Source organism: Alligator mississippiensis, chromosome 1 (genome assembly GCF_030867095.1).
Source record: "Alligator mississippiensis isolate rAllMis1 chromosome 1, rAllMis1, whole genome shotgun sequence".
Taxonomy (NCBI): Eukaryota; Metazoa; Chordata; order Crocodylia; family Alligatoridae; genus Alligator; species Alligator mississippiensis.
Window position 1 is genome coordinate 136,600,226 of NC_081824.1, and position 27,879 is coordinate 136,628,104.

At 45.3% G+C, this 27,879-nt stretch overlaps 1 protein-coding gene across 3 annotated transcripts in view; it reads left to right on the plus strand.

Moving 5' to 3' along the window:
- The window catches only part of TULP4 (TUB like protein 4), a 260,862-nt gene that overhangs the window by 184,953 nt on the left and 48,030 nt on the right, over positions 1-27,879 (plus strand). For all 3 annotated transcript variants that reach the window (XM_019479760.2, XM_019479756.2, XM_019479758.2), the window contains exons 5-6: positions 18,198-18,378; positions 20,623-20,757. In XM_019479760.2, coding sequence (XP_019335305.2) covers positions 18,198-18,378; positions 20,623-20,757 — 316 coding nt within the window. The remainder of the gene's footprint in view (positions 1-18,197; positions 18,379-20,622; positions 20,758-27,879) is intronic.

Genomic DNA, 27,879 nt, shown 5'->3' on the forward strand with positions numbered 1-27,879 from the left:
GTTTGGATTTTTTGGGGGGGTGGAGTGGGCATTTCTAGCTTTCATGGCAAGCTTCTTGATTCAACTTAATGACAAGTGACCCCTGATTGCTTATACTAGGAATTATATGAATTTATATTATTCTATTGCAGTCTTTTTTAGACAAAATATGTGGAGTTTTATATGTTGTTTTAATGTTTAAATGTTTGGGGGGAGCCATAATATTCTTCATACATATATTGAGAAACGTTGGAAACCAGTAACACTTTGGTTTTGTTTTTTGCTCAAAGACTTGATTTTTATGACACCATATAACAGACAGTGCTTTCATGAGTGGAAGTGATGCTGGTTTTAAGTGAATGCTGCTTAGCCTGTCTTTCTCTTTCCACTATTATTTTAAGCAGCCTTATGAATTTATCCTGGACATGTTATATTTCCCATTGCTTTCTAGGGTCTTCTAAATACTTTTCTTTAATATTCTCAGATCTCTCCTTTTAGTTTTTTTCTTTCCTTCTTTATATAGAAGTAGGTGCCCTTCTGATGAAGACTTTGCTTCCATATACATGAGGACAGTAAAAAGTAGAAGAGCTTTACTCCCTCCTTGAGGAGCTTTCATAGTGCATCATGCCACTTCCTATCTCAGGCACTGTGAAATCACTCAGACAGTTGGCAATACTGTCTTCAGATCAGCTGCAGAACAAATAATTCCAGAGGCCACATCTCTATCCTCAGGTGACTTTCTGCAGGATAAAGGCCAAATTCTTTCTATTGAGACTCTCCATGGTTCCTCCGTGCCTGTAGGTGTCCTTGAAGCTCTATTTGGAAAATGTCTGCTAGGACAGAGACTTGGAAAAGATGCTGTATTCAGTAGGGATGTAAAAGGTTAAACAATAATTATATTTATACAATTTACCTCCCGGCTCCATGCTGCCCAGTGTTGGGGGAGCAGCTCTGGGAGGGGCTGCCCAAGAGGTTGTGCAGATCCGGGCTGCGGCATCAGGTAGCCGCTGTGGCAGGGAGGTAACTAGTGGCTACCTGGGGAGCTGAGCCAGGCAAAAATGCACGGTGGAGCCAGTGGGGCTTAAATAGGGAATGCAACAGTGGGGGTGCCATCAGGTGCCACAGGGGTGGGCTGCACAGATCCAGGCGCTCCCCCTCATGACACCCACAGGGGCTTCCGCCTGTTGGGACAGCTGTGCTGTACCTGCTCCCTTCGCTGTCTGGATTTAGCCAGCAGCTGGGCCAGCACTACGTTCCTCTTACTCAGTAGAGGGATTTCCCCAGTATGGTAGCTCCTAGAAGAGGGCGCTTAGCTCACAGTGGATGCCTCGGGTACAGTCTTCATGGCACATCCGTCTGCCCCATGCCCCTGGGTTGGGAGGGCTGCTGTGGGTCCTTGCTGAGTGGCAGTTGAGGGAGCCCAGGGGGTGGGCAGGGAGGTTGGAGGGAGGCGCTGCCTGGGGCTCCAGGTGCCCATGGGCTAGAGGCACTGCCTGGGTGCAGCGTGATGTGGCGTGGTGCAGCACAGCTGTCCCGGTAGGTGGGAGTCCCTGTGGGTGCCATGGGCCGGGGGGGCGGTGATACCTGCCTGCATACAGTCCACTCCTGTGGCACCCTATGGCAATCTCACTGCTGCAATCACTCCTATTTAAGTCCTGCTGACTCCTCTGGGCAACTTGGTCTGGCTCCGCTCCCCGAGGTAACAGCTAATTACCTCCCTGCTGAAACTGCCATGCGATGCTACAGCCTGGATCCACACCTCCTCCCAGGCAGCCCCTGCTACAGCTGCACCCCCAAAAGCGGGCAGCACTGAGGCAGGGATCCCACTGCCCTGTGCTGCTGGTGCCATTGCCTGCCTGCTCCTGCACAGTGACCACATGGAACCTGCTCTGGCCACGGTTTCAATCCCAGCTGGTGGCAGAATTCACCACAGTCCCACATATCACACTTAGCCCCGGATCTCTGTACTGCCCTGCCCCTCTGCCACAGGATCATTTAACCATTTAACTAATATAATTAGAGGAAGTTAAATGGGTAATTTTTTAAATGATAGTTACATCCTTAATATTCAGTGAGTAGCCACTGTATGGAAGAGAGCAATAAGGTGATGCTTCTAAGTGCTTTCCTTTTTCCCCTTATATTATCTCAGTCTTGTCTTGCTTTTCTCCAACTGTTCTTTATCCATCTGATAGCAGCTATGTGTTGAGAAGTCTGGCTGATGAGATGGTGCCTTCCTTTTAGTCTGAAAGGAGAAGTAGAGAGGCATGTTGTCTTTCTGTACACTGCTGCTGTAACGGTTCATGCTGTCTCATTTGCTTCTGCCATGGTTTTTTATCAGTGTTGAACAGCATGAGATAGAGGGCTGAACCTTGGGATGAAAAGTTGTCTATAGCAGTGTTTCCCAACCAGTGTGCCATCAGAAATGAACAGGCATGCCGCAGAATTTTGCCATGGCAATGAGTTAGATATGAGGATGGGGACTGCCTTAACAGGTGTGCCACAGAAAATGTTTATTACTGTAAGTGTGTCTTGGGGTTGGAAAAGGTTGGGAAACACTGGCCTATAGCAACCCGGGAGATTTAGTATGAGGGGAAGAAGGGTGGCATATAAATTGAATAAAATACATAACATACATACATAAAGTGTTTCATTTAGTCTTCTAGTGGCAGGATTTTAGTTTTTGGTAGCCACTGACGCAGATAAATTCATCAGCCGCAATCTTTGTTTTCTGTTTAAAAATCCCAAATTCTCTGATTAAAAAACCCCAAATCTGTGTTTTTCTGTAATTGAAATGAAATACCTCTCTGTCTCTGTCTCTCTCTTTCTCTCTCTCTCTCTCTCTACACACACACGTACATACCCATAGACACACACACAGAGTAGTTGAACACAATGTTTTATTGATATATGTACAATGTAAAAGTAATTTGAGAGCCTGCCAGTACCTCAATCATTATAATAAAATAAATTCTAAATACTTATATATTTTGGTATTTGATTTTGGTTTTTTTATCATAGAAAATCAGAGCTCCCCCTGCCCCCTTTGCTTACTGGGGTGCGGGTCCAGCTGTGGTTGTCCCCCCTGCTGCTTTGTGGAACTGAGCAGCCCTGATATGCCAGTGATGTGACCCTCACTCCCAAGTCACAGCCCCCTAAACCCTGCCGGTGCTCCTCACTCCTGACCTGCAGCCCCCCATCCCCACGGTGCTTCTCACTCCCAAGCTGCAGCCCCCAACCCCTGAGCCCTGCAGGTGCCCCTCACTTCTGACCCTTGCCCCCAGGCCTCAGCCCCCCAGTGTGTGGGGTGTGGTGGGTGTTGGGCAGGGAGGGGTGCCTGACCATAGGTGAAACCATAGGCACGACATGTTGGGCGGGGCATGGGGGGGCACATGTGCCCACAGGTGTGTGCATCCACAGTGGGCACGGAGCTGCAACCTATCTGGACTGGCATAGGCAGGAGCTGCCTTAGCGGGTGGGACCTGTCAGGAACCACCTTCAGTGGGCAGGATCCAGTGTAGGATGGTGGAGTGGGGCAGCAAGACTTGTTGCTGCCACCACCGGGACTCCCGCACCAACCACGCCACCAACAGCAGGGTGAATAACAGACTGTGGGGGTGGGGCAGGGGTGGGGGAATGCTGCTTTCAACTTCTCCTACCACCAGCTGCTTGCACACTGGGCTGTGGCTTTATACCTCCACCATGGCCTGGTCACTGCTACCCCCCTCAGGCTGCCCACTCTGCCCTCCACCCCACCTCCCTTCTGGGGTACAGCTGCAGCCTGAGGGGAACAGCAGTGGTGTCTGGGCCATGGTGGCAGGGGTACAGCCATGGCCCAGCATGTAAGCAACTGGTGACAGCAGTGTGGCCCCACACCTGGCCCGTTACTCCTTGCACAGTTGGTGATGCAGCTGCCACAGGGGTCCCAGCAGTGGTAGCAATGAGTCTCATTGCCCTGTTCCACCCTCCTGCACCAGGTTCCTCCCACTGGGCCGCAGAGGTGGCTTTTGTCTATGCTGATCCAGTCAGGCTGCAGGGCTGTGCCCACTGTGGGTGCAGAAATCTGTGGGCGGGACATGTCCCCCAATGCATTGCCTATGCCTTCCTGCCCCTCCATGCCTCACTTACCACCCCCACCATAGACTTACCTCCTGGGAGCTGCGAGAGCTGCTTGCCACCCTGCTGCCTGGCTGCCATGTGCATATATGTGCGCACACATGCCTGTGGCCCTCTGCCTGTGATCGCCCTGCTCCTGCTCCCCTCAGCCCCTAGCAGGCTGGAATTCTGCTAGCCTGCAAGGGGAAACCCATAGTTTCCTGTGTTTTTCTCCTTTAAAGGAGAAAAATCTGCATATTTCCGCACCAAACGGAAAACCCAGATTCCTGCTTATCTGGGTTTCTGAGTGGGTTGTGCCTCCTGGAATTACCCACTGGGACAATGAGTGCTGTTGCCCTGTTCTGTGTCCAGTCTGCTGCTCTCTTTTCCTCTCCCCACTCTATTTGCTACTGTTCTGCTCTGTCCCTTCCCCAGTCTGTTGTGTGCTTCATGCAGAGGTTGCTTGTGATCTTGACTCTAGTTGTAAATGCCTTTTATAACAGGGATAGCACATGGCTGTGGCTATGCTATCCTCAGAGCAGTGCAGGGAAGGACTAATACCATGGTGTGAGAGACCATTTCCTTTTTCCTGGGTTAAATTTGAGCCTAGCTAGTGTTCATCCACAAGGTGAGTCCTTGTTTGCATTATGCTATTTTAGGAGTGGTTGTGGAGGCATCATGGTTGAGGAGGGATTTCCTCCTGGTGAATGGCAAAGAGTCATCTGTTGGTGGTCCATTATTACTCAATTTTATCTCCATGGTCCGTTCCACTTGACCATCCCCTTTCTGTGTGCTCCCTGTCCAGCTCAGTTTGGATAGAGAAGGTGGCAACACACAAGGCTCTGTGCCTAGACTCAAGATCTGGGGAGGTTGTGCAGTCATTGAGGGCCTCAATCTTTTGCTTCCATGCTGCCTGGACATACAGGCTAGGCTATGGACCTCTAAATTGACCTGAAACAGAATAGACCTTAATTGCTAGATCTTTCCTCTGTTGCTGTTTCCCTGGTCCAGAATGCCAATTAAAGTAAGCAGTACCAGGAAAAACTTCTTCACAGGGTGTGCAGACTGTGGAATAAACTCCCTCTAGAGGTGGTACAGTCACCTACCCTGCAGTTTTTCAAGAGGAGACTGGACACTCACCTCGCTGGGGTCACTTGACCCCAGTTGTCTTCCTGGCTAAAGCTGGGGGGCTGGACCCAATGATCTGTAAGGTCCCTTCCAGCCCCTAACAATCTATGAATCTAAGACAATAAAAAACCCAACAGCTCCAAATTGTCATCTGAGTATTCTGTCTTGTGAGGGACAGTACGTTGGCAGCCCCTCTAAGGGAAGTGGAGAGCACTTACAGTCTCTTTCAGGAAAATGCCAAAGAAATTTTGGCTTGGGGATAGTACAGGCAGTTGCCAAGCATGTATGAGGAGGTTGAGTGTTAGTGGCTCCCTCTGTCTGACTGAGTGGTTACTGGTAGAATTGATGGTGCAAACCCATAAATATTGCACTTTATTTGACACTACTAATATTCTGATGTAGGTGACGCAAATATGTTCTCATCAGCATATGTGCACTCTCTAACCCCTCTTCTAATGAGCTAAAAAAGGTTGGAGAACTGAGTGAAAGAGGAGAAAGCCACACTGCTTCCAGAAACTTTCCCTCATATTTCAGATTTGTAAATTTGGTGATCCCAATCCCATCTCCATTCCCTAACGTTTATAGAGATGGATGATTATCAGCCCCAAATCTTCAAACTATTCTTTTTTAGGTATTCACTGTGGTTTTAAACATAACAAAGCGGCTGGGGGGTAGGGAATGGTCTTGTAACAATTGTTTTTGGATAATGCGAACTGAGGTACGTTGTCAGTCAAGAGTCAGTTTGTGAAACAAGTGTTTGCAGAGAACAGCCTTTCTTTTTCTGTGCGTATCTAATTAGTATGCAATGATGTACTGAAGTGTGTCTTGAAAATCAAGGAAGAGAAAGAGATGCATATGTTCCTTATGTAATGAGAAAGTTAATACTTACCCAGGTATAATTATCAATATGTAAAAGAATGAAACTTGCTAGAATTTGCCCAGTTGCTTTCAAACAGCATACATAAGATTATCTGTGTGCATAAGTGGTTCCATTCTCACTTGTCCACAGCAGGTGTGAAGTTCGGGACCTGGAAGCTGAGGTGATTTGTATTTTTGGCTTCACAAAGAAGTCTGTAAAGATCAAATCAAGTGTTATTTCAGTCCCCAGGTTTTAGATTTTCACTTTTTGTTTTAAAAGCAGTGTTGTCCCCAAAATCTCCAGTGCATTTGCTTTGTCTTCTCACTAGAAGGCATTGTAATAGTTATTACCCTGAGGACTTCATGGGAGAGCAAGCCTGAAAGTATGCCGTCTATACAGCATTACATGCTGATGGTCTGGAATGAGAATCCTTTGCTCAGTCAGTATATGTGGGAGCGAGTAGCATAAATCATGTGTGTGCTGGCCAGTGCTTCCTGCTCATTTCTCAAGGAAATTGAAGACTTGCAATCAGGTTTTCGAGGCTGAAAGGCAGTTGAAGAAAACTGAATTCAGTCTTTTAAAGTTTTTTTTGTGTAAATTATGTGGATTTCTCTTTTTGTATCATCCTTAAAGTTCAGGACATCATATTACGGCAACTGAATTTTTAATGGGAATAAAAAGCACTCTGCAACAGAGCAGTTGTCTGCTTCTATCTGTATCCTCTCTCTCCCTCTGCATTTTTAGGTGAGAAATGGAAATAAAATAATGCTGCTTTGAGTGTGTTTAAAAAATACTGAAGTTGTTTCTCAACATCAGAGGACTGAGAGTGCTACTGTTACAGTTGTGTTGTCCACACTTTGCAAGCATAGCGTCTATAAATTAGAAGAATACAAGGAATATGAAATGCCAGTTCCGTGACTAAGTGGACCATAAAATGCCCTAACCAAAACCTTTCATAATATTCACATTTTTTAAATTAGACTAATAGTAGAGAATGAAAATGCTTTGAGGTAATAATTTTCCATATTCCTTCCCTGTTATTAAATATAGCATGTAAGTAGATGCTTTGAAAGTTTATTTTCTATTTTAAGCAGTTTATAGTTCATTTAATCATGGGTCACAAACATGGATTTATCTTTATTAATATGACGGCATTATGGCAAAGATTGCAATGTTGGTTCCTAGCATAAATACTGATGTCTGGCCAGATGTCAAAATTAAAGCAGACAGTGTCTTATTCAGCTCTCTTGAACTGTGCACTGCACCTCTGACAATGTGTATCCAGTTGGGTGTTAATGGCTCTTTCTGCAGAATGTCATTTTTGAAGTGTGGTTCTGGGATGAGCTATTTTTTTTCTTCTTTTTGTTGAAGTTAAGCAATGCCAAAGCAAAGGAGGCCAAAAGGTACCAAAAGGGCAACTGTAAACTTTAGAAAGCAAAATTAAAAAATACAGATCAGAAGGTGAATCAAAATGCCTTTAAGTTTAGAGTAAAAAAAGTAAAAGCCTTCAAGGTGGTGTGGTTACTACCTAGAAAAACATCACATCTGCTGAGACAAAGGGAACGGGGAATGCAAGGAGTAAATCACGGGTCTAAATGGCAAGGTTTGGTGGGCTGTGAAAGACCAATGGGAATCACTGAAAATTTGGAAGCCAGTAAATATAAGCATAAACAAGAAGCAAAAATAAGATTTTATAAGGGCTAAAATGGAACTCAAAGAACAAATTACTAAAGGTGTGGAAACAAACAGCAATAAATTCTTTAAATGGATCAGGATCAGGAAGATTGCAAGAGTGCCAGTAATTCTGCTGCGTCACACTGCACTAAGGTTCTAATTAAGGACAATAAAAACTTTGCTGAGAAGCCAGCTGAGTGCTTACAAATCATTCTTAATGAATGAGAACGCTGGTGGGATTCCTGTCTTTGACCTGCTCTTTTCTGGTATTGGAAGTACTTCTTTTGTGATAGCTCAGAGGTAATGAAGGGAGTGGGTGCTGGAAGAAATTCAAAATATAATCAGGCCCCATGCCAAGGCAGTACAACCCAAAATTCTAAAAAAAAAATTTAAGTCTGGATTAGCTGGGCTGCTAGCAAAACCATACCATTTTGCACTTAAAAAAAAGAAATAGTTTGTGTTCTAGAATGGGTGGTCCATGAGTGGTTAACTCATAGCCTGAGGGCTCCCATCCAGGCTCTGCTATCCCTGTCACTCCTACTGTTACCATCTGTCTCTGGGGTCTCCAGCCTTCCTCTAATGAGGCCAGATCAGAGCTCTGGGCACAGACAGTCCCAATCAGGGCAATCCATCCTAAGAGGCTGTAGGGGAACAGGTGCCACCTGCAGCAAGCTGGCATCAGTGTCCTGGGCCCAGATGGTCCTAGTGGGGCAATCAGAGTGACAAGTCCCCTGACACCACAGACATCAGGTCCCACTTTCTCCAGCCTATAAAGGCCAGAACCAGCCTGCAGTACTCTGCCCAGGCAGAGACTGAGGTAGTTGCTTCTGCCCTCTATATGCTTCCTTTCTTTCTCTTACTGAATCTTTGGTTTTGACTCCTGGCTCTGGTCCTGACTTGTGGCACATCCTGACTCTGGCTGTAGCCCTTGTTTCTGGTTTTGATTCCTGGCATATTTTGACTGTGGCTTGGTTCCTAGTTCTGGCTTTGGCTCCTGATTCTGGCAAATCCTGAGTATGCCTCCTGATTCTGGTTTTTTACCCTTGGCAAATCCTGACCAGGCCTTTGGCTCTGGACTCTGGCATATCTTGACTCTGGCTTTGACTCCTGATCCTAGTTTCAACTCTTGGCATATCTTGTCTCTGGCTGTGGCTCATGATTCCAGTTCTGACTGCTGGCAACTCCCGACCCCCGGCTACCTAGGACTCTGTCCCTGTACTTTGCCCGTGTGTCAGGTGCCTGTTTGCAACTGCCCACACCTGACACATGGGCAAAGTCCCTAACACTCCCTTTTCCTTCTCCAGCTTCTACTTCCTGCTTCAGCCTTTGGGGTGGGATGGGATGGCACAGCCCAGGTGGCTCCCAGCAGGTCTGAAGTTGGACGTCCCTATGCTAGAGGATTGGAGAGCAAGTCTTGTTCCCTAATATAGGTACAAAAAGACTATGTAGGAACCAATGATAAGCCAGTATTTGGTTGAAATGAAAATTAAAATGTGAATCACATAACACCTGTGTGTGGGCCGGGAGCGGTCCGCGGCCCTTTTTTTGCACGCGGCGGGCTGTGGCCAGCAGCCCGGACACGCCAGGTCGGGGAAGGCAGGTGGCACGCTAGAATTAGGCACAGACGCTTAATGGTTGATTTAAGATTGTTTACTTACACCGTAGATGGTCGCGGTGCAGGCTGGAAAACTTCCAGGAAAACTTCGCTTAAGTCCTAGTTTAAGGACTCGGACAGAGCTCTGGATTCACTCACACAAAGCTTGCTAGGCTCCGTGGAACTTATGCGCGCAGGGAAGGGTACGTCGAGGGATCGTTCGGCGACAGGGAGAGGCGAGAGGCTGATCAGACCCCTATAACCTCTTGAAATACATGCTGGGTCTGATAGGCTCCACAGCGCTTAGAGATCTTCATGAGATGTGAAGTCTCCTCCTCCTGATGTTCATGGAGTCCTCCAACTTGGGCGGAAACCACTCAAGCCTCTTATACGGCTAGCAAGCCAATCGCTAGCTGCCACGTAGGAATAATTTAGAACTGGCCAATAGTGGGGCACGAATCTAAATACAAATGGCGGGAGCTCCTTGCAACGTGCATTTCTGAGCTGCAACGAAGAAATGCACCCTGCAAAGAAAGCTACAAGTGGCGGGAAATAATTCAGCAGTGCCAAAGCACACACAAACAAAAATCACATCCTTGGGTTGTGACAACCTGGAAATCACATTTGGACAGGGTCTAACCTGCATGATTCTTGCAGGGGAAGTTGCATCTTGTTCATCTCTCAGAATTCTTTGTGTGTGTCAAATAAAGTAACATAAAGGAGAACTGATGTAATTTATTTAGACCTTCAAAAGCCCTACAAAAAGATCTGGCATAGGAAGTTACTAAAGAAGCAAAGTAGCAAGGGGATGCGAGGAAAACATTGCCATAGATCAAAAACTGGCTGGGGCACAGAAGGCAAAGGGTAAGTTTAAATGGTTTATTTTAATGATAAAGCAGTGGGGGCCTGTGCTCTGTGATGTATCGCATATACATTTATTAATGATCTGGCATTTTGGGTGAGCAGTGAAGTAGGAAAATTTGCAGATGTCCCAAAGTTGTTTACCATATTTACTCAAATCTAAGTCAACATGAATTTAAGATGACCCTCCCTATAATTAGATTCTGTACATGGAAATTTTTTGAATTTGTTATATTCCAGGTATATAATCTAATTATCAAAGGATTGTCTTAAATTCCCCTCACCCTTACTGCTACAGCAAAGAAAACGCCCCTTGCATTGCACTCCTTTGCTGCACTCCCCCCGTGCCCCCCTTGCATTGCACTCCTTTGCTGTACTCCCCCTGCACCCCCCTTGAATCGCACCCCTTTGCTGCACTCCCCCTGCACCCCCCTTGCATTGCACCCCCTTTGCTGAAGGACAGCCAACTATCCAGATGGCGGCTGCCCTCTTGTCCCTCCTCCCCACCCAAGCCTCTTTACCAATCATCACCGAGGGATGGAGGCTGCCGTGAAATGCCTGAGAAATTGGCTCTCCATGCCTTTAGCAGGCTGCAAAAAACCTTGTGTCACCATGATTTAAGTAGGTCCCTGTTTATATACCACATGGGCAGTCCTGAGTGTACTCTGTGCAGGTCTAGTCACCCTGTCTCAAATGGGACTGTAGAAAAAGGGGGTCTCTGGAAAAGGGTAATAAGCATGATCAGTGGCCTTGAATGATGGATATGGGAAGAAGTTATTAGAGAATTTGGGACTTGGAAACAAGGTGAGTAAGTGGGGAAAGGATGAAAGTATACAAGACAGATGAACAGTTTAGAGAAAAAAAAGATCAGGTGCTTTTTTTCTCTCTCTCTCAGAACCACAGGTTCTGGAATTAAACTGCAGGAAATTCAAAAACCAATTAAAGGAAATAGTTTTTCACACATTAATTAATTAGACCATGGAACTTATTATACAGAAAGTTGTTAAGGTCATTAATTTACCCCGTCCTTTTTTTTTAATAATCTTGTGTATTTGGGGGGCCAAGTGTATTGACAGTTAGAATTAATAAAAACAATGTATTTGGAAAGGAGTTTAACCATTATATCTCAGAATGTAAGGATGTTTCTGATTACCAAGCCCCCTCTACATGTTCAGGTAAAGGTGCAATTGGATCTAATACATAATCCACACAGTTACACCTCCTGCCATGCCACATGTGCGTGGCAGGAGATGTGATTTTGGGATCATGCATTCAATCTAATCATGTCTTATTACCAGTGTACAGGGAGCTCAATCCTGGACTCCCCTTGTATTGGCAAGAAGCAGGCACCCATCACTGGGAACCCCCTTTGCTGAGGGGGCTCCCAGCCATGGGGGCCATGCATGTGCAGGACCAAAAAACCCCACAGCTGATGGGGCTTTGGGTCCTGTCAGTTGCAGGATGTCTTTGTCCCAACTGCGCCGGAGGTTTGACTCGTGGGGGGGAGGCTCCCACCACTGTTTGCACCCTGGGAGGGCATTGTGGGGGAGGGTGTGTGCTCCCGGATCTGCGCAGAGCGGGGTGGGGCGGGTGGGCTGCAGCTGTGGGCTGGAGTCAGAGCTGCGCCAGGCTCTTTTTAACAGGGGCTGGGCTCAGGGCAGGGGCTCTGGAGGGGGCTGCAGCCACCCCAGATTTCGCCATAGCTCTGCTCCCAGCCCTGATGCCCAGCTCTTCGCAGTGCATAGTTTCATGGGTGGTGCAGGGCGTTGAACCAGGACTGCACTGTGTGGGCATCAGCGTCAGTGCTGGAAGCAGGGTTGCGGCAAAATTTGGTGTGGCTGTAGCTCCTGCCCCAAGCCCAGCCCCTGCTGAACCCACAGCTGCAGCCCGCCCACCCTGCCCCATGCAGATCCAGGGGCACCCTCCCCCCATCCCTCCTGGGGTGCAAGCAGCAGCAGAAGCTGCCCCCCTACACAAGCCTCAGCTCCATCCCATGCCCCTCTCTGCCCTGACTGGGTAGTGCCTGCCCCTGCCCCCTCCTTCACTGCGGGGGGCATTGATCTGCCCCCCCCCCCATTCCCTCCCCACTCCCCTTCCACCACAATGGACTTACCAGCTGCATGCAGCTGTATTGGAAATTGGATTGGTATTGGCCAATATGCCTCCTTAAAAATCGGCTATTGGTATTGGCCCCCAAAATCTCTACTGGTGCACCCATAATTGCAGCAAGTATTTTATAAACCTGAGATCTTTCAGTAAAGGAAGGGTTACTGAAATCCTTTGGCACCACAGTTTCACTTCCTTTGCATTTGATTTTATTTCCCTAATGTATTATCACTACATTAATTCTAATGCCTTTACGATTGTTACCATATCCTTAGAAATCCAGATTACAGCATTCTTCTTCCCTCCCACTTCAGTTTTAATCTAAAACCTGGCTTCCTACCCTGGCACGAAAGGAAGGCATTTGTTCCAAGTTTTGATTCAGAGAAAGCATTTGATCAGGCTTCCTGGGAGGTTCTTTTTCTTTCTTTTTTTTTTTTTTTTTGGCAGCGTGAGAAACTTTCAGTTTTGCTTCTAAATTTAATGCAGGGAACAGTTTATTTTAATTTTTTCCTCTGCAATGGTACTGACTGATCATGCTTGACCGGAGCCCTTTAAACGTTCAATAAGGACTACACTAGGCTGCCTTTCATATGAGTGAATCACTGAACCTGTGGTCATGGCTTTTGGTCTATCTTCAGCTATTACTGAAGTTAAATCTTAAGTTTACTTACAAAAATACTTGTAGAATGCTTCAATGATAATAAGGATGTATTTGGTAGCTGTGTTAGTCTGAGACAAAAAAGAAATGCAGAACTCTGGAACTCTTGGTTCAGAGATGATATCTTTTATTAGACCAACTAAGAAATTGCAAAAAAATTATCTTTTTCTGCAAGCTTTTGGGCGCACACACCCTTCCTCAGACTTTCCATGATAATAGGCAAATACCAGGTATAAATTTGAGGGGTGGTAATAGCCATACCGCTAAACAATGGCTAGCTCCTCAGCAGGTTCAAATTGGGATAGTTTCTTTGAGCGTGTCCCCACATACAGGGTTGTGTGCTTCTAGCAGTAAAAATAGTAGTGGCAAAATTTGTGTGGGACAAAATGCCCTACTTTGGGCAAACTGCCCTTTCCCCATTTCTCCTAGCTCTTAGCATGCTGGAGGAACCAGAGTGAAACTAAAGGAATGGAGACACTCTGGCCAACAGCCAGAGCATCTCCCTGGAGGACCGAGCCTCTGTGTCTGCTGGCACGCACTCCTGTAGTGTGCACTGCACTGCTTTTTCTCGCAGCCTTTTTCTGGTTTTGGTTGTTTTGGTTTTTTTTGTTACTGGCATTTCCCAGTCACAAATTATGCCCCATCTGCAAATTTGCAGCACGGAACACGTTTTAACAATGTGGGCATGCAGTCTGTGGTGCTGCAAAGAGGTTTGTGGTGCCACAAATCACACGTGCCTACACATCTGGATCCAGCCTTTGAGTTCCATGATTTGCCCCTGCAGAGAATATACAGAGATAGACCTTTCTCCATGATATCAGATGTGGTGAAGTGGCAGAATCTTCACCTTTCAATATGGAATAATGTTTTAAATAAAAATGATTTGTGGTAGTGCTTGTGGCTGTAAAAAAGAGCTAATGATGCCTCTTTAAAGTTTGTAAAAACAAAAGAAAACAGAACACCCCCCCCCCCTTAGAACTGTCCATAAAAACCTAAGTAACTGAACAAGGCTGGATGTTGAAGGACAGGCAGAGAGGAGCAGTGCCACCTGGCGTCTGAGTGGGAGTGTAGCACTGTGCAGGGAGTTGTCAGGGCTTTTAATCTACAAGAGCCTCTTTCCCCCCACAGACCTATGCTGCTGCTGCAGAGTCAAGGGCTGGATGAACCTTTTAGTGGGCTCTAGGCAAACAAACTCATAGGTCCCAGGCTGGTCGAGACTCCCCCCCCAGCCCAGCATTGCCGCCTATGGGGAGCGGGGCTCGGAGCTGCCACTAGGAAGCAGCTGCTGTGGTGACAAGGCCAGTGGAGGGGAGGAGAAGCGAAAGGAGGTAGATGGGGCTATTTGGGCCGCTGGTGCGGAGGGAAGGAATGCCACCCCCCTTGCTCTATGCAGCTCAGGGCCCTAGGTGTGTGCCTAGTTTACCTATGTGTTAATCTAGCTCTGGCTGAGTCCTGTTGCCTGCCTGTAACACTGCTCACCTTATAGGTAGGCAATACTATATGGCCCTGAGCAGTACCATGGAGAGGGGTGTAGTTGGGATGGAGCTACAGGGCTAGGAGGGTGGAGAGGCATTTGGTGGGTGTCTGTGCCAGGATCAGGGGAGTGGGGCTGGTGAGGGTAAGGCTGGAGTAGGGACAGCATGATGTGTGGCCAGGAGTATAAGGTTTGGGGTGAGTGGGGGATCCTTGGGGTTGGGGCAGCACATTAAAAGCATTGCTGCGGTAAAGCAGGGTTGCAAACCTGAGATAAAATGGTTAATGACAGTCTGCACACTTTTTACTGACAACCAAACTTTTTTACTATGGTTGGTTTTAAACTCCAAAATGTGAACCTGATCCTTGTTGCTGCCATCCAAATCCTGGCAAACGGGTTGCATTTACATTACGTAAAATGTATGTTAGTAAAAAAGTTTGGTTATCAGTAAAAAAAAACTTTTGCAGATTGTCAGTAAAATAATTGGGGGGGGTGACAACCCTGTTGAGGCTGGATTGGTACTAACAAATCCTTTTTGCTTGCATTCAACCCAATTTTTCTTTATATATATTTAGGCAACACTAAGGTGATTGTTTGTAAATTACAGTTGTATTGGGGGAGGGAGCTTCTTGAATTGGAAACTTGGCAAACCAGATCTTGATGTACTGTAATTACGACTATTGATTTCCATGGAGCTATGCCAGTATCCATCAGCTGAAACTCTGGTCCAAACATCACAGCATCATTATGCATGACAGAAGGAGCCACACCTCAGTTCAAACAAATCATAGGTTGTTACCTGACATAATGGTTGAACAAAATAAGATTTCTTCTGCTGAAATTCTTTTACTGTACTTTGAAAACAAGAATTCCTGACAGCTACTAAAAACATTTTAACTTGCCTTTGTAAAACTTGATTAAGGTTAGAAGAGGCCATATTTTGATTACAGTACCTGTGTAGGAGGTTCTGAATTTAGCCTGCAAAAAATATGTTTGAAAGTTTTTTGAACTTGGACTGTAAAGAGCCTGTAACCCGTGTCTTGTTCCCTTAGGTAGCAGATTTAAAAGCAATAAGGAGAATATTTTTAACTTAACATGACTGGCCTGTGGTACTAAAATGCCACAAGATAACACGGAAGCCAAGAGTTTAGCAGGATCCAAAAACTCATTGGACATGGATATGAATAACCAGAATATTCCATCAGTATCATAAATAAATAAGGAGCATAAACACTTAAGTTTCAGCGCTTAAGCCTTAAACCAATATCTGACCTCTGGATTTAGGAGGAAAGTCTTCCTTAGGCAGTATATGCCTTAACTACTAATCATGGCGGTTTTTTCCATCTAATTGTGAAGTATATGGTAACAGAGATAGGATGCTAGACTAGGTACACTTTGCAACAAGGGATTTTGCAGTCAGATCATACTCAAAGTTGGAGCAGTCTAAATAAAGTGGATTGGTCAAGCATTATCGGTGGTAAGATAAATAAAGCATGATCTAGATTGAGTTTAAGAATCTAGCTGTGATAAACTTGCCATTGGTAAAGCATGTATTGTTTTGGGTTGACGTTCCTCTGGACTTATATGACTGTAAGTGAGAGCAGTGTTTGTCAGCTGTGTTTAATGTTTTTTTTAGAAAGCAACACTCATAAAACACTTTCCTGATTGCCCCTCTTTCCCAATTTTTATCATCCCCTCCCACTTAAAGCCTTTTGCAGTTCTTGATCAGCCCACAAAGGGAAGTAATGTCTTCTCCTTTCACCAGACAACTGTGAAATCACACTGCTTCCTGAAACTTTTTCAAGTACATTTTTACAAGTACAACTGAAGGACAGTGTTAAAAAATAAAATCTGTCTTTTTTTTTTTTTCTCAGCTTATTTCATTTGTGGATTCTCACTGGTTTCCCTGTGCCATCAGATAGTTTTTATCCTCTAATGTATATGTGTGTTTCACATAGCAACAGGAAAGAGAACAACATTTGAATTCTAGAAAAACTGTGGTTGTAAAACAGAAAAACAGGCAGTGGGTTAAAGGAGAGGTGTAGTACTTGACATTTATTTTAACTTATTTGGAAAATGGACTAGATTTTTAGCTGGCAGTGGCTCTTTTAATTTGCCTGAAGCCTACTTGTCTTTTGTAGACCCACATGGTAGCAGCCTTGAATAATGCTCTTGCTATTTCAAGGTTTTCTTACTACATCTTATTTTTTTGTTGGCTTTCTGAAATGTACCCAGCATACAGGCCTTCTATTTCTTCAAAATATTTAGGCACCAAACTCACTTAAAGGAGAGAAATCTATAGGTTCTAAGCTGTCTGGTCCTAGTCTGTGCACATTGGTTAAATAGTATCTTAAACAAGAAAAAGCCTTACATCATCTATTTTGCATTTGTCATTGTGGGTGGAAGCTCTCCTTTATCTTTTCCTGAATGCGTAATACATTCCCTTCCTCCTGGGCTGCAGTGGCCTAGTTCCAGTTGATTGATCATATTGCCTTTAGCTACCTTTGGAGGTCATTCTCCTGTCTTCTTCTAACCAGTTGTTCATCAGTTAAATAACTGGTCCCCTCCCCTATTCAACTTTTATGATTCTCATAAGCCATTTGAAATCTTTGCTGGAACCTCACTTCTCTCCTGCACCTGTTGATACAGCAGCTTCTGACATGCACTGCCTCTGCAATAGATTTTTAAATTATATCAGATCTAAAGGCATCATAAAAAGTCTTGTTATTTTCTGCTGTTTGAGTTTAATGGCAACCAGGGCCAGGTTTGAATAATGTCAAGAGATTTCTTTTAAAATATAGAAAATGGCAGGCCTGAGCTCCAACCTGAAACATTACCCTTTCCACTATTTTAGGTATTTAAGGTTTAAAACCCCTGCCACCATTTAATAACTATTTTTTTCTCTTGCAAGTACTCTCAGAGACAGGGTAACTCAGGAACACACCCACATTTATTTAAAGTCAACCAAACAATCGCTGTGAACTACTGAACTAATGCAGCCCAGCCTGCTGGTTTTCAGTTCCTCTAATGTAGGGGTGTTAAAGCCTTGGGGGTTAGGTGAGTGAGTCCATGGGCTGAATGAATGGCATGGAGCTGGCCCCCCCATGCCAGATCCAGCACACAGGATTCCCAGTCTGGCCAGCGTGGGACCTGTTGGGAAGAGTCCTGGTATCACAGGTGCTTACCTGCCACTTCAGGAACAAGCTGTGGTGCTGCTAGGGCTCCAGCACCATGGATCTCGCTCAGTTACTTCACTACTGCTGGAGGAAGATCACAGCCAGAGTCAGGGCAAAAATCTGTGGGCTGGATGACCCAGGTCTGCAGGCTAGAGTAGGCCCGCAGGACATATGGTTGACACCCCTGCTCTAATGCTGTGCCTCACAGCAGCAAGCCCAAATAAGTCTGACTTTTTAAGTCCAGTCTTCTCCTTCTCAGGCATGTGGGCTCAAGGTGCTCGCTTCAGCCCTGCTCTTGCTAAGGTCAACAGCATCAACTTTCTAATGCATATGCACAAGAGGGATGAGTTAAGGTTTCATGGGCAGCTTCAGCTCTGGCGTTTCCCCACTTGTGAGTGCTTTACCACCTTCACAGCATTCTTGGAAGGTATTTTTTCCTTATCCCTAAGATCACACTGAAAGACATGGCTACTTTGTTCTGGATTCATTTTCACATAGCTGGTTAATTGGTAGAAAAGTATTCTGAGAATTCTGAAGGGGATGACGTGGTGGACCTATTCTCTCTCCTACTAAGGGTGTTGCTCTACTATCTCCAGGTTCTTTTTGGCACCGCCGATGGTCAGGTCATCGTCATGGACTGCCATGGCCGCATGCTAGCACACGTGCTTCTGCACGAATCGGATGGGATCCTCAGCATGTCCTGGAACTACCCCAGCTTCCTGGTGGAAGACAGCAGTGAAAGTGACACAGATTCAGATGACTACTCCCCACCACAAGGTAGTGATGCATTCAGCTTTGTTCCATTGAACATTTGCTACCCCTTCAAAAACAGTAATGCCATGGGGCACTCATGTTCTGTAGGGGGACTTCTATGGTTCCAGTCCCTAAAGGGTGCAGTTACATCAGCTAAGAGAAGGTGTTTGGGGCTGTGTGAGTTATCAGTTTTTATGCTTCAGATGACTCATGCTTCAGTCCAGTTGCCTCAATTGCCAGTTGAGGCCAAGAAGTAAACCTCCCCTCGCTTTCCCTCCCCATCAGGTTGTAATATCACTGAGGTTTGATTTTTGGACTAGGGGAAGACTAATAGTCAATGTGTCCATTCTCAGGCAAGTACAGGATACTCTCTGCCTCCTCCCCAGCCATAAAAAGACAAATCAGATACTAAATTGATGCTCTTGGTTAGTGCTGGAAACAAGAAATGGGAGTAGCTGGGTCGTTGTTGTGTTCCATTATATCAGGTCTAACTAATCTATGGCATAATGTCAATGATGGTGGGACAAAATAAAATATAAAAATGTTCATATTCAGCAAAGGTGAATCTGAGCCAGCACCTCTGCCTTTGCACTTTAGGATTCACTTTGGGTCCAGTCCAAAAAGGGGCATGTTTTCCCAAATGGAAAACATTTTCCATTTGGAAAAACATGCCTCTGTAACCCTGTACATTTCCCCTGTAACCAGTCACATTAGAAATCTTGAGAGATCAGCTGCTGACAGTTTAGTTCCTTTGAATCTGAGTTTTGTCCTGACTTCCTTGTGAATTTGAACACAGGCTCCATCTCCAATGCTGGTAGAGGTTTACCTTCATAAGAGAAACAGATTCCAGTCATTCTGGACTTCCCAGGAAGCCTCTAATAAAGGACAAGGAAAGGCATAAATGCAAGTTGTTGTTATCTTGCAATATCATGGTTCTGATTTTGGAATAATGGATTTGGATGGAACAGGGGTGAAAACTAACATAATTCAGAATGAACTTGAGTGGGGTAGAAAACGTGCTAACCGCAGCTGAGTCAGTCAGGAGTGGGTGGACTCAATTACAAGCCTGTTTCTAACGATTACTGTAACATGATGTGTTCTTTTTATAGCTTTACAGGTGCTTCACAAACCTCTCAAAGGTGGCAAGCCTTTGACTCACACAGATGTGTAGGATGGACTTTGTTACTCATCTAAAAACAATGTTTTTTTTTAATGTATCAGTTACAGGACAGTTTTTCTCTCAAGTGTTTTTTGATAAGCCTTCTCATAAATTCTGAAAGCAGTGCCATTCTTAGTCCACTATTTCATGATTGACTACTCAAAATTCATTATGTTTGGGTCCACAGAATCACTCTATCTAGGGACTGGAGTGTCTTCTGTCAGAACAGTAAATGATGAAATAAATAAATAATGAATGCTACAGATGGTGCTATTGCCCATTAAATATTAAATGTAAAAGGAGATCGCATGAATACTGAAATATAGACTCCTACAGGCAAAGGCATTTTTTGGATGGCCATCAAAGTACTCTTAGCTCAGGTCTCTCTTGTTTTTAGACTTTCTGATATATTTGGACTCTGGTTAGAGGGTGTCATGATGGAGCATACAATTAGTTAGCTCTTAACATGTAAAGGACTGTATTCTGTAAGAGGCCAGTTGTTACTCCAAGAGGCACTTACGATTTCTCCTATGACTTCAACTGGAGTGTGCACTTAAGGAGAAAATGTAGCTAGCAAATAGTTCTAAGTATGATTATAATATGCATTATATCATATTATAGATGTAAAACACTATATTTACAGGTAAACTATAGTAGTAAGAATGCCTGTTTGCAGTTTCAAGCACCTATTGGTAACATGGATAACTCAGTGCTTGCTAAGTTTTAACTGAAATGCACAGAGCCATCAGGGAGAATGAAATGGGTGTGGGGAGAAAGACTTAAGTCTGAGATGGGAATAACAGTCAAGTTTCAGCCAGGGAACACAAACTTTCCCCACAATTTTGGATGCATCTCTTTGAGTTTCTTGTGATTACATCCCAAGAGCAATCGTCTTTTGGATAATGAGGGGGCACATCACTGAGTCTGTGAGGCTAAGTGGCTAGGCCTATTTTGCCTTGTTTCGGGTTCATGATCAAAAACAACCAGGCAGAATTCAAGTTTCAAAGCCATGCAGTGTGACAGCAGGCTGGACAGCAGTGTGTTTCAGCTTGGATTTAGTTGTTTTTGATAGTGCCCTTTTTACTTACTCAACAATCTTGTTTTTGCAGATGGTCCGGCTGCATATCCAGTACCAGTGCAGAACACCAAGCCACTACTCACTGTCAGCTTCACGTCAGGAGACATTAGTTTAATGAACAACTATGATGACTTGTCACCTACTATCATCCGCTCAGGGTTGAAAGGTACTAAAGAGAGACATCTCCCCATATCCCATACCTAGTTTTTCTTGTATTTTTCACCTCATTATTTGTGTATGTGTTTTTGTTTTAGTGTCTCTGTTTTACAGCCTGCTACCTGCTACAGCAATTTTCCATTGTCAGCAGTGACACCTACTGGAATAAAAACAATGCTCAGCTATTAGATTTCTTGCTTTTTAAATAAGTGGGTAGCCAATTTTCTATTTGATGAGGTCACCTTCTTTTAGCTTACTGCCCTAGCAGCCCTGTGTATGCCTGTATGTTTACATGTAATATATGCTTTACTTGTATCCTACACAGAATTTCTTTGATATCATATCTGTCATTTGTGTAGCCATTGCATTCGCCCATGGCTATCGAAGTAAATTGTAATACTGTGCTTAATCTACCCATATAAACACCAGGGAATCTAGAGAATTATTAACAGCGTAACAATATTAAGTGGAAAGTCTTTTTTTGAGAAAAGAAAACCTCCAGTGATTAATTTTAATACCTTAGACAAATATTTACTGAGGAATATCTGCATATGTATTTTTGTGGAAAATACATACTTCACATAAAGCTTTTAATTTAGGGCCAGATTCTGCTGTTCATATACATGATTAGTACTATACCTTCTAAGTAGCCACATAGTTAGCGGGGGCACTTGCAGTTACAATGAAGCACTTAACCATGTGCATGCAGCTAAGCATGTGATTAAATCCTGTTGACTCCATCTGAATTCAGGTAAGTGCATAAGGATCCTAAGGTAATTCGCAGGGGCCGCATCTACATGAGATGCTGACTGCACAGTTGTTACTGCGCAGTCATTTAGTACTTGTGTATACTAAATGTTGGGCGAGTAATATCACCACTGTGTTACTGGAGCTTACCCACAATCTATGACTCTGCATGTTGCATAGTTAATAAACAGTTCAGGGGATGCTGCAGTGTGTGCACACATATTTCCAAAAGGCAATCAGGATTCATAGTAGAGATGATATTTTCATTAGACCAACAAGATTTTTGCAAAAAAAATTCTTTAATTGCAAGCTTTCGGGTACAAACACCCTTCATCAGACATTGGAGAAAAGATTGTAAATGTTCTTTAAAAGCAATTAAAGAATTTTTTTTGCAAAAATCGTTTTGGTCTAATAAAAGATATCATTTCTACTATGAGTCCTGATTGCCTTTTCCCCTAGACCAATACAGCTACAACCTGGATACCCGACACATATTTCCAATTATTTTTTTCTGCATAAGAAAAGAGTATGGTCCATCTAGCCCAGTGTTGTGTCTCCAACAGTGGCAGGGGTGGATGCTTTAGAGAAAGATCATTGAACCAGGTATCTCTAGAATGATCTGTCCCTTGTCAGGCCATCCCTGGCATCATCTGTTGTTGGTTTAGAGATGCCAGAGGATACATCCCCGCCTGTGCTATTTAATACAGGAGCAGGCAATTATTTGGGCTCGCGGGCCCCACACACGCACGGAGTTTTGGTGAGCTGTTGCGGGCTGGGTCAACACCCCTTTTCTCTCCCTACCAGCAGCTCACCAAAACTCTTTAACCAGCGCTATCCCATCTGCCTGGTCCCATGCCCTGCCCTGGGTCTGGGACTAGGATTGCAGGGCCCTGGCCCCACGTAGTCCTTGCCTTGCAATCCTGGCCCTGCCCACCTATTCCACTCCTGGATGCTGCTCCCTCATATCCCAGCCCTGGCCCCATCCCGGCCGAGCATGGAGCAAAGCCATGATCTGCTGCCATGGCTCTGCCCCAGGCCCCAGCTCAAACTGTCACAGCACACCACAATCCACAACATCCCAGGCCCTAGCATCGGCTGTGGATAGTGCTGGCAAGTTCCCAGTGGGGATCAGGGCGACTGTCCGGGACTGCAGCTGACATGCTGATGCATCAGTGTCTCTGTGGACTCAGGTGGACACCCCAATCCATACCTGGAACTTGCCAGCCGATGTTGGTGTCCATCCAGTGCTACTTCTAGCACATAGGGCAGAGGAGCTGGTGTAAGCTATGGAAGAGGTCGAGCCATGCCCAGAATGACTCAGGAGCTGGAGCCGCCAGCTGCCTGTGGGCTGGATCCCATCACTTCATAGGTGCCCACCTGCAGGCCAGATACAATCAGTTGGCAGGCCAGATATGACCTCTAGGCCATATTTTGCCCACCCCTGGTTTAATAGCTATAATGGATCTATCATCCATGAATTTGTCTATTCTGTTTTTGAACCTAGCTATGCTGTCTGCCTCCACCACCTCCTGTGGTAATGAGTTCTGCAAGCTAACTAGGTGCTGCATAAAAAAGTACTTTCTCCTGTAAGTTTTAAACCTGTCTCCTGCTAATTTCAGTGGGTGCCAACTAGTTCTAGTATTCTGAGATTTGATGAATAACAGTTCTTTATTCAATTTGTCTACACCCTTCTTGATTTTGTAGACCTCTGTCATATTCCTTCTCAATCTTTTCCTTACCAAACTTAAAAATTCTAGCTCTTTTAGTCTCTCTTGATATGGCAGCTGCTCTGTGCCCCTGATCATCTTGGTTGCCTTCTCTGTACCCATCTTTTCTTGTAAAGACAGACAGACAGATAGATTTTTTGTTACTTATCATCTGTAAGAAAACCTTAGAAAAACAAACTGAGGGGCTGTGTCCCCTACCTACATAATGACCCTGCAGATGTGTCTCATTTTAATTGAATAATCTTCAGTGTTGAATGTAAACTCTGGCTCACATGTCCGTATTTGATGCATTCAATATTGCTTTGTGGATTCTTTGTGGATGTCTCGATCTGCACAGGCTGCTGAAGACCACTCTGTGTGTTTTCCAAACAAGCCTTTGCGAAATTATTTCACACCTAAAGAAATACCAACATATTTTTGGTGTTACACCACTTTTACTCTAGGTACAAAAAAAAAAAATCATCGCTTAGTAAAGAGCATTTGCATTATGTTGGAATAATGTAGAAAAATAAAACTGCTCTTGTTGGAAGAATATCTGTTTTTCCCAAACATGGATACCTCTTTCCATCCACCTGGAAAGTCATGAAAATTCTGACATCCCTAAAGCAGGCTGAATAATGGTTGTGAGATATTTCATAGATTTCATAGACATTAGGGCTGGAAGGGACCTTGGAAGATCATCGAGTCCAGCCCCCTGCCCAAAGGGCAGGAAGTCAGCTGGGGTCATAGGATCCCAGCAAGATAGGCATCCAGTTTGCTCTTGAAGGTGTTCAGTGTAGGCGCTTGAACCACCTCCGGTGGCAAGCTGTTCCAGACTTTGGGGGTTCGGACAGTAAAGAAATTCTTCTTTATGTCCAGCCTGAAACGGTCTTGTAGTAGTTTATGACCATTAGACCTAGTCGTCATCCCTTGGGGCGCTCTGGTGAACAAACTTTCCCCCAGATACTGGTGGTCACCCCTGATAAACTTATAGGTGGCCATCAGATCACCCCTGAGCCTGCGCTTTTCCAGGCTAAAGAGCCCCAGGGCTCTCAGCCTGTCATCGTAGGGTCTGCTTCCCTGACCTCTGATCATGTGCGTGGCTCTTCTCTGGACTCTCTCAAGCTTCTCCACATCCTTTTTGAATTGTGGAGCCCAAAACTGGACGCAGTACTCCAGCTGCGGCCTCACCAAGGCCGAGTACAAGGGGAGAATGATGTCCCGGGATTTGCTTGAGAAGCATCTATGGATGCAAGCCAGCATTTTGGTCGCTTTACTAGCCGCAGCATCGCACTGCAGGCTCATGTTCATGCACTGCAGGCTCATGTTCATCATTTCATGATGTCCTCTTCAATCTGTATATTTTACTTTTTGTCTGAGATGCTGATTCTGTGATACCTGCTAGTCTGTTACCCATCTGTTGCCCTGAGCCTAGTTGTCTGTTACAGTGAGCTATTTTTTCTTTCAGGGCTCAGGTGTCCCTGAATCCACAGTAAGGGGTACCACAGAACCACAGTATCCCAGAGGCATTATTTCCAGAGCTCCAAAGTATCTGCCATTTACCTGCTATTGCATTTCTTCCTGGGCTGCAGCTTATTACCCATCATATGTCTGGATAACACTGGTGACCAGTTCAGATGAGAGATGAAAGCAGGGCCCTGGCCATCTCCTTTGAGTTCTGCCTGCCTTCATAAAGTTCATAAAGTGAAGAAGTGTCTTTATAGCTTCCCTTCTAGCGAGGGTAGGTCTGATCTCCATAATTGCTGGGGCAATTGCTAAAGATGTATTGGCACCTGGATACCATAGCAACAGGCACTATATATAATCTTACATAAAAAGATAGCTGCAACCAAAGCACTATCAGCATCCTCCTGGATAGAAGAATTTCAGCAATCTGAAAGGCATCCCCTGTGTTCTGTGTTCCTTTCTCTCACAGATTCCTGGGCTTCTCCATTGACCTTCCTGGTAATAAATTGATGTGGATTTATCAGTATTTAATTTAAAGGAAAAAACAAGCCTTGGGGTTGTACTTCCATTTCCCATCTTTGAGCAAGCGAAGGTCATAGGCAGTGTCTAGTCAGCCTGTGCTTCTGTGCAGCAGTGTGATTTTAGGAGCTTAGAGAGAAAGGAAAAACTGCCAAGCAGGCACATTCATCCCTTGGCTCCAGTCTCCCAGAGCTCCTGTCACTGTCAGGCCCTTGATGCATTCTTCATTGGTGTTTATCTCCAGAGAGTCTCAGAACTAGATTTCAAGGGGAGGTAAAGATTTATAGCTAATCCTTTACTGACTACAGTCAATGACAGCAGCATTGGCCCTTCTGGGGCTACAAAGGCATAGACTTTCCCAGTGGCTGCCAGGCGGAGAAGGGAGACAGCTAGCCAGGAACTGGGCTAGAACCTGAGCAGGGGGGATGACCCCCTTTCCCTTTGCTAAGCATGAGGCTCCAGTGATACCCAGCCTGTCCCAGTCCATATGGAGAGACTTACCCGTTCCAGCATCATGCTGAGAACAGAGAACTGTGTGCCTTCTGTGGCCCCAGGCCCAGTCACATCACAGCCTTATCACATGATGTGAAGGTTGTGCTTTCTCCGGCGTGATACTGCCTTTGCTACCTATGAGTGGCCGGGATCAGGAGAGCTCCCCCTCCCAGCCAAACCCTGTGGCAAGTGCCTCAGAAGGGAGGGATGTGTCTTTGCAGCAGGAGAATCCTGGCTGCCAGGAAGAGAAAACAAGAACAGGGAGCCCTATGGATGCTGTGTGCTGAGGGGTGGGCCCTGTGAGCATCACACTGTGGTTGATCAGGAATTTTCAAATGCTAATGTTTTTAGCATTACAGTGGGTATGAATCACGAGGTAACTGGACAAGGACTTCAGGGAGACCCTCACACAAGCAGAAGGAGATTTCTTGTCACAGATGTGGGAAGAGGCTGACTGGGTGGCATGGCTGGAGGTTGCAGGGGGTTCTCATAGACAAAGGGGATAATTTTAGCCAAGATTTTGGCAGACTTGAAAAAAGGAAAGAGTACTGAAGGAATTTTAGCTGAGAGCGTGGTCAGGAGCTAATAGTGGCAGGAGGGAAGCTAGTTTCTATCATCAGCAAGAAAGATGAATTAACAAGATCTGGGCCAGTCTTTGCCTGGATCTTTCTGCTGACTATCTCCCTGCAGGCATATGCACATCTGCCATCAGTCCCTGTCTGTGTAAATGTTAAGTTCCCCGAGGCAGGTTTGGTGCCTTCCTCTGCATTTGAAAACTGCTTGGCATGTCCTGGATGATACCACAATCTAGATTGGGGTAGGCAAAATGACAGATCTGGCTGGTGGCTGAACTCCAGTTCCCAGCAGCCCCTACCTAGGTTGCTGCAGCCGGTTTCCATGGAGACCTCGTGAGTGGCAGGGCAATGACAGTGTGGGGGCCATGGTTTCCATGGAGTCTGGCCCCAGCAGTGCTGGTAGGGCATGCGGCTGGGCAGGGAGTGGGGCCAGGGCAAGGATCTTGCAGCGGTGACAGCATGGTCTTGAGCTACAGCAGTACTGCGATCTGTTGCTCACATGTCCCAGGCTAGGGCCAGTCTCCATGGGAACCCTGGCCCCCCCGTTGTCACGGCCCTCACACTCCCGGGGTCTCCATGGAAACCGGCTGCAGTGACACGGGCAGGATCTTCTGGGAAATGGAGTCTGCCACGGGTCCGATCCAGCCCATGGGCTGGACTTTGCCTGCCCCTGATCTAGATTGTAAAAAGTAATTATATCAGTAGCATGTAACACTACACAGGATAAATGTCTTAAATCCAGAAATCTGTACAGGCTACACTAATGACTTTGTTTTCTTGATGGAAATTAAATTAAAGAGGCCAAAAAGCATAAAGGATAAGATCCTCACCTCTGTTTTGGCCATTGTCTGATGGGTAAAGGGGTCTCAAAAGACCCAGTTGATGTCAAGAGGGTTCCCCTGGCACAATAACTATGGATGGTAGCCATGAAGCTGTCTTCTGAGGACCCTTTTGCAGTCCCTGATATGGAGGCTTATACAGGGCATGGGAGAGCAGGTGGCAAAGGGACATAGCAGGATGGAGCAGTGTGCAGAGGCTGTTCAGCACAAGCCCCTGGGGCAGTATGGGGAGGCTGCTGTACTGAAGCCTCCAGGGCTTATGCGAAGGGGAGCAGCCTTCATTTGGGAGGATGAAAAGATGTCTTAAAACCACTACATCCCGTATCATCTTTGTGAGCTATGAATTTTGCCGCAACACAGACTCTCATGCTAAGACCTTTACCCAAATGGCTGTGTTGTTTTCATGGGTGTATACATACTTAGGCTGGTTCTTAAAACTGTGGCTGGTTTATCTTATAGATTTCTATTGTGCTTAACATTATATTTGCCTAGAAAGATAAATCCCACTATAAAAACACCTAAAGTAGCTCTGTACTAGGGGACTGAAGGCAAAGAGAGAAAATAGAGGCACATCATGAACACCAGCCTGTGAAAAAAAATCCTCTTGAGAAACAAACATCCTGCCTGTAATGTGTACAGAAACATAATCCCCATGAGAAATATCATCAGCAAGGCAACAGTTGAAATAATACAAAACCATTTTAAATTGCACATAAAAGTCCTTGAAAATTACAAGTTGACAACTTAAAACAATTTTGAGATCCTTGCTGCCAGCTCCCATTTCTCC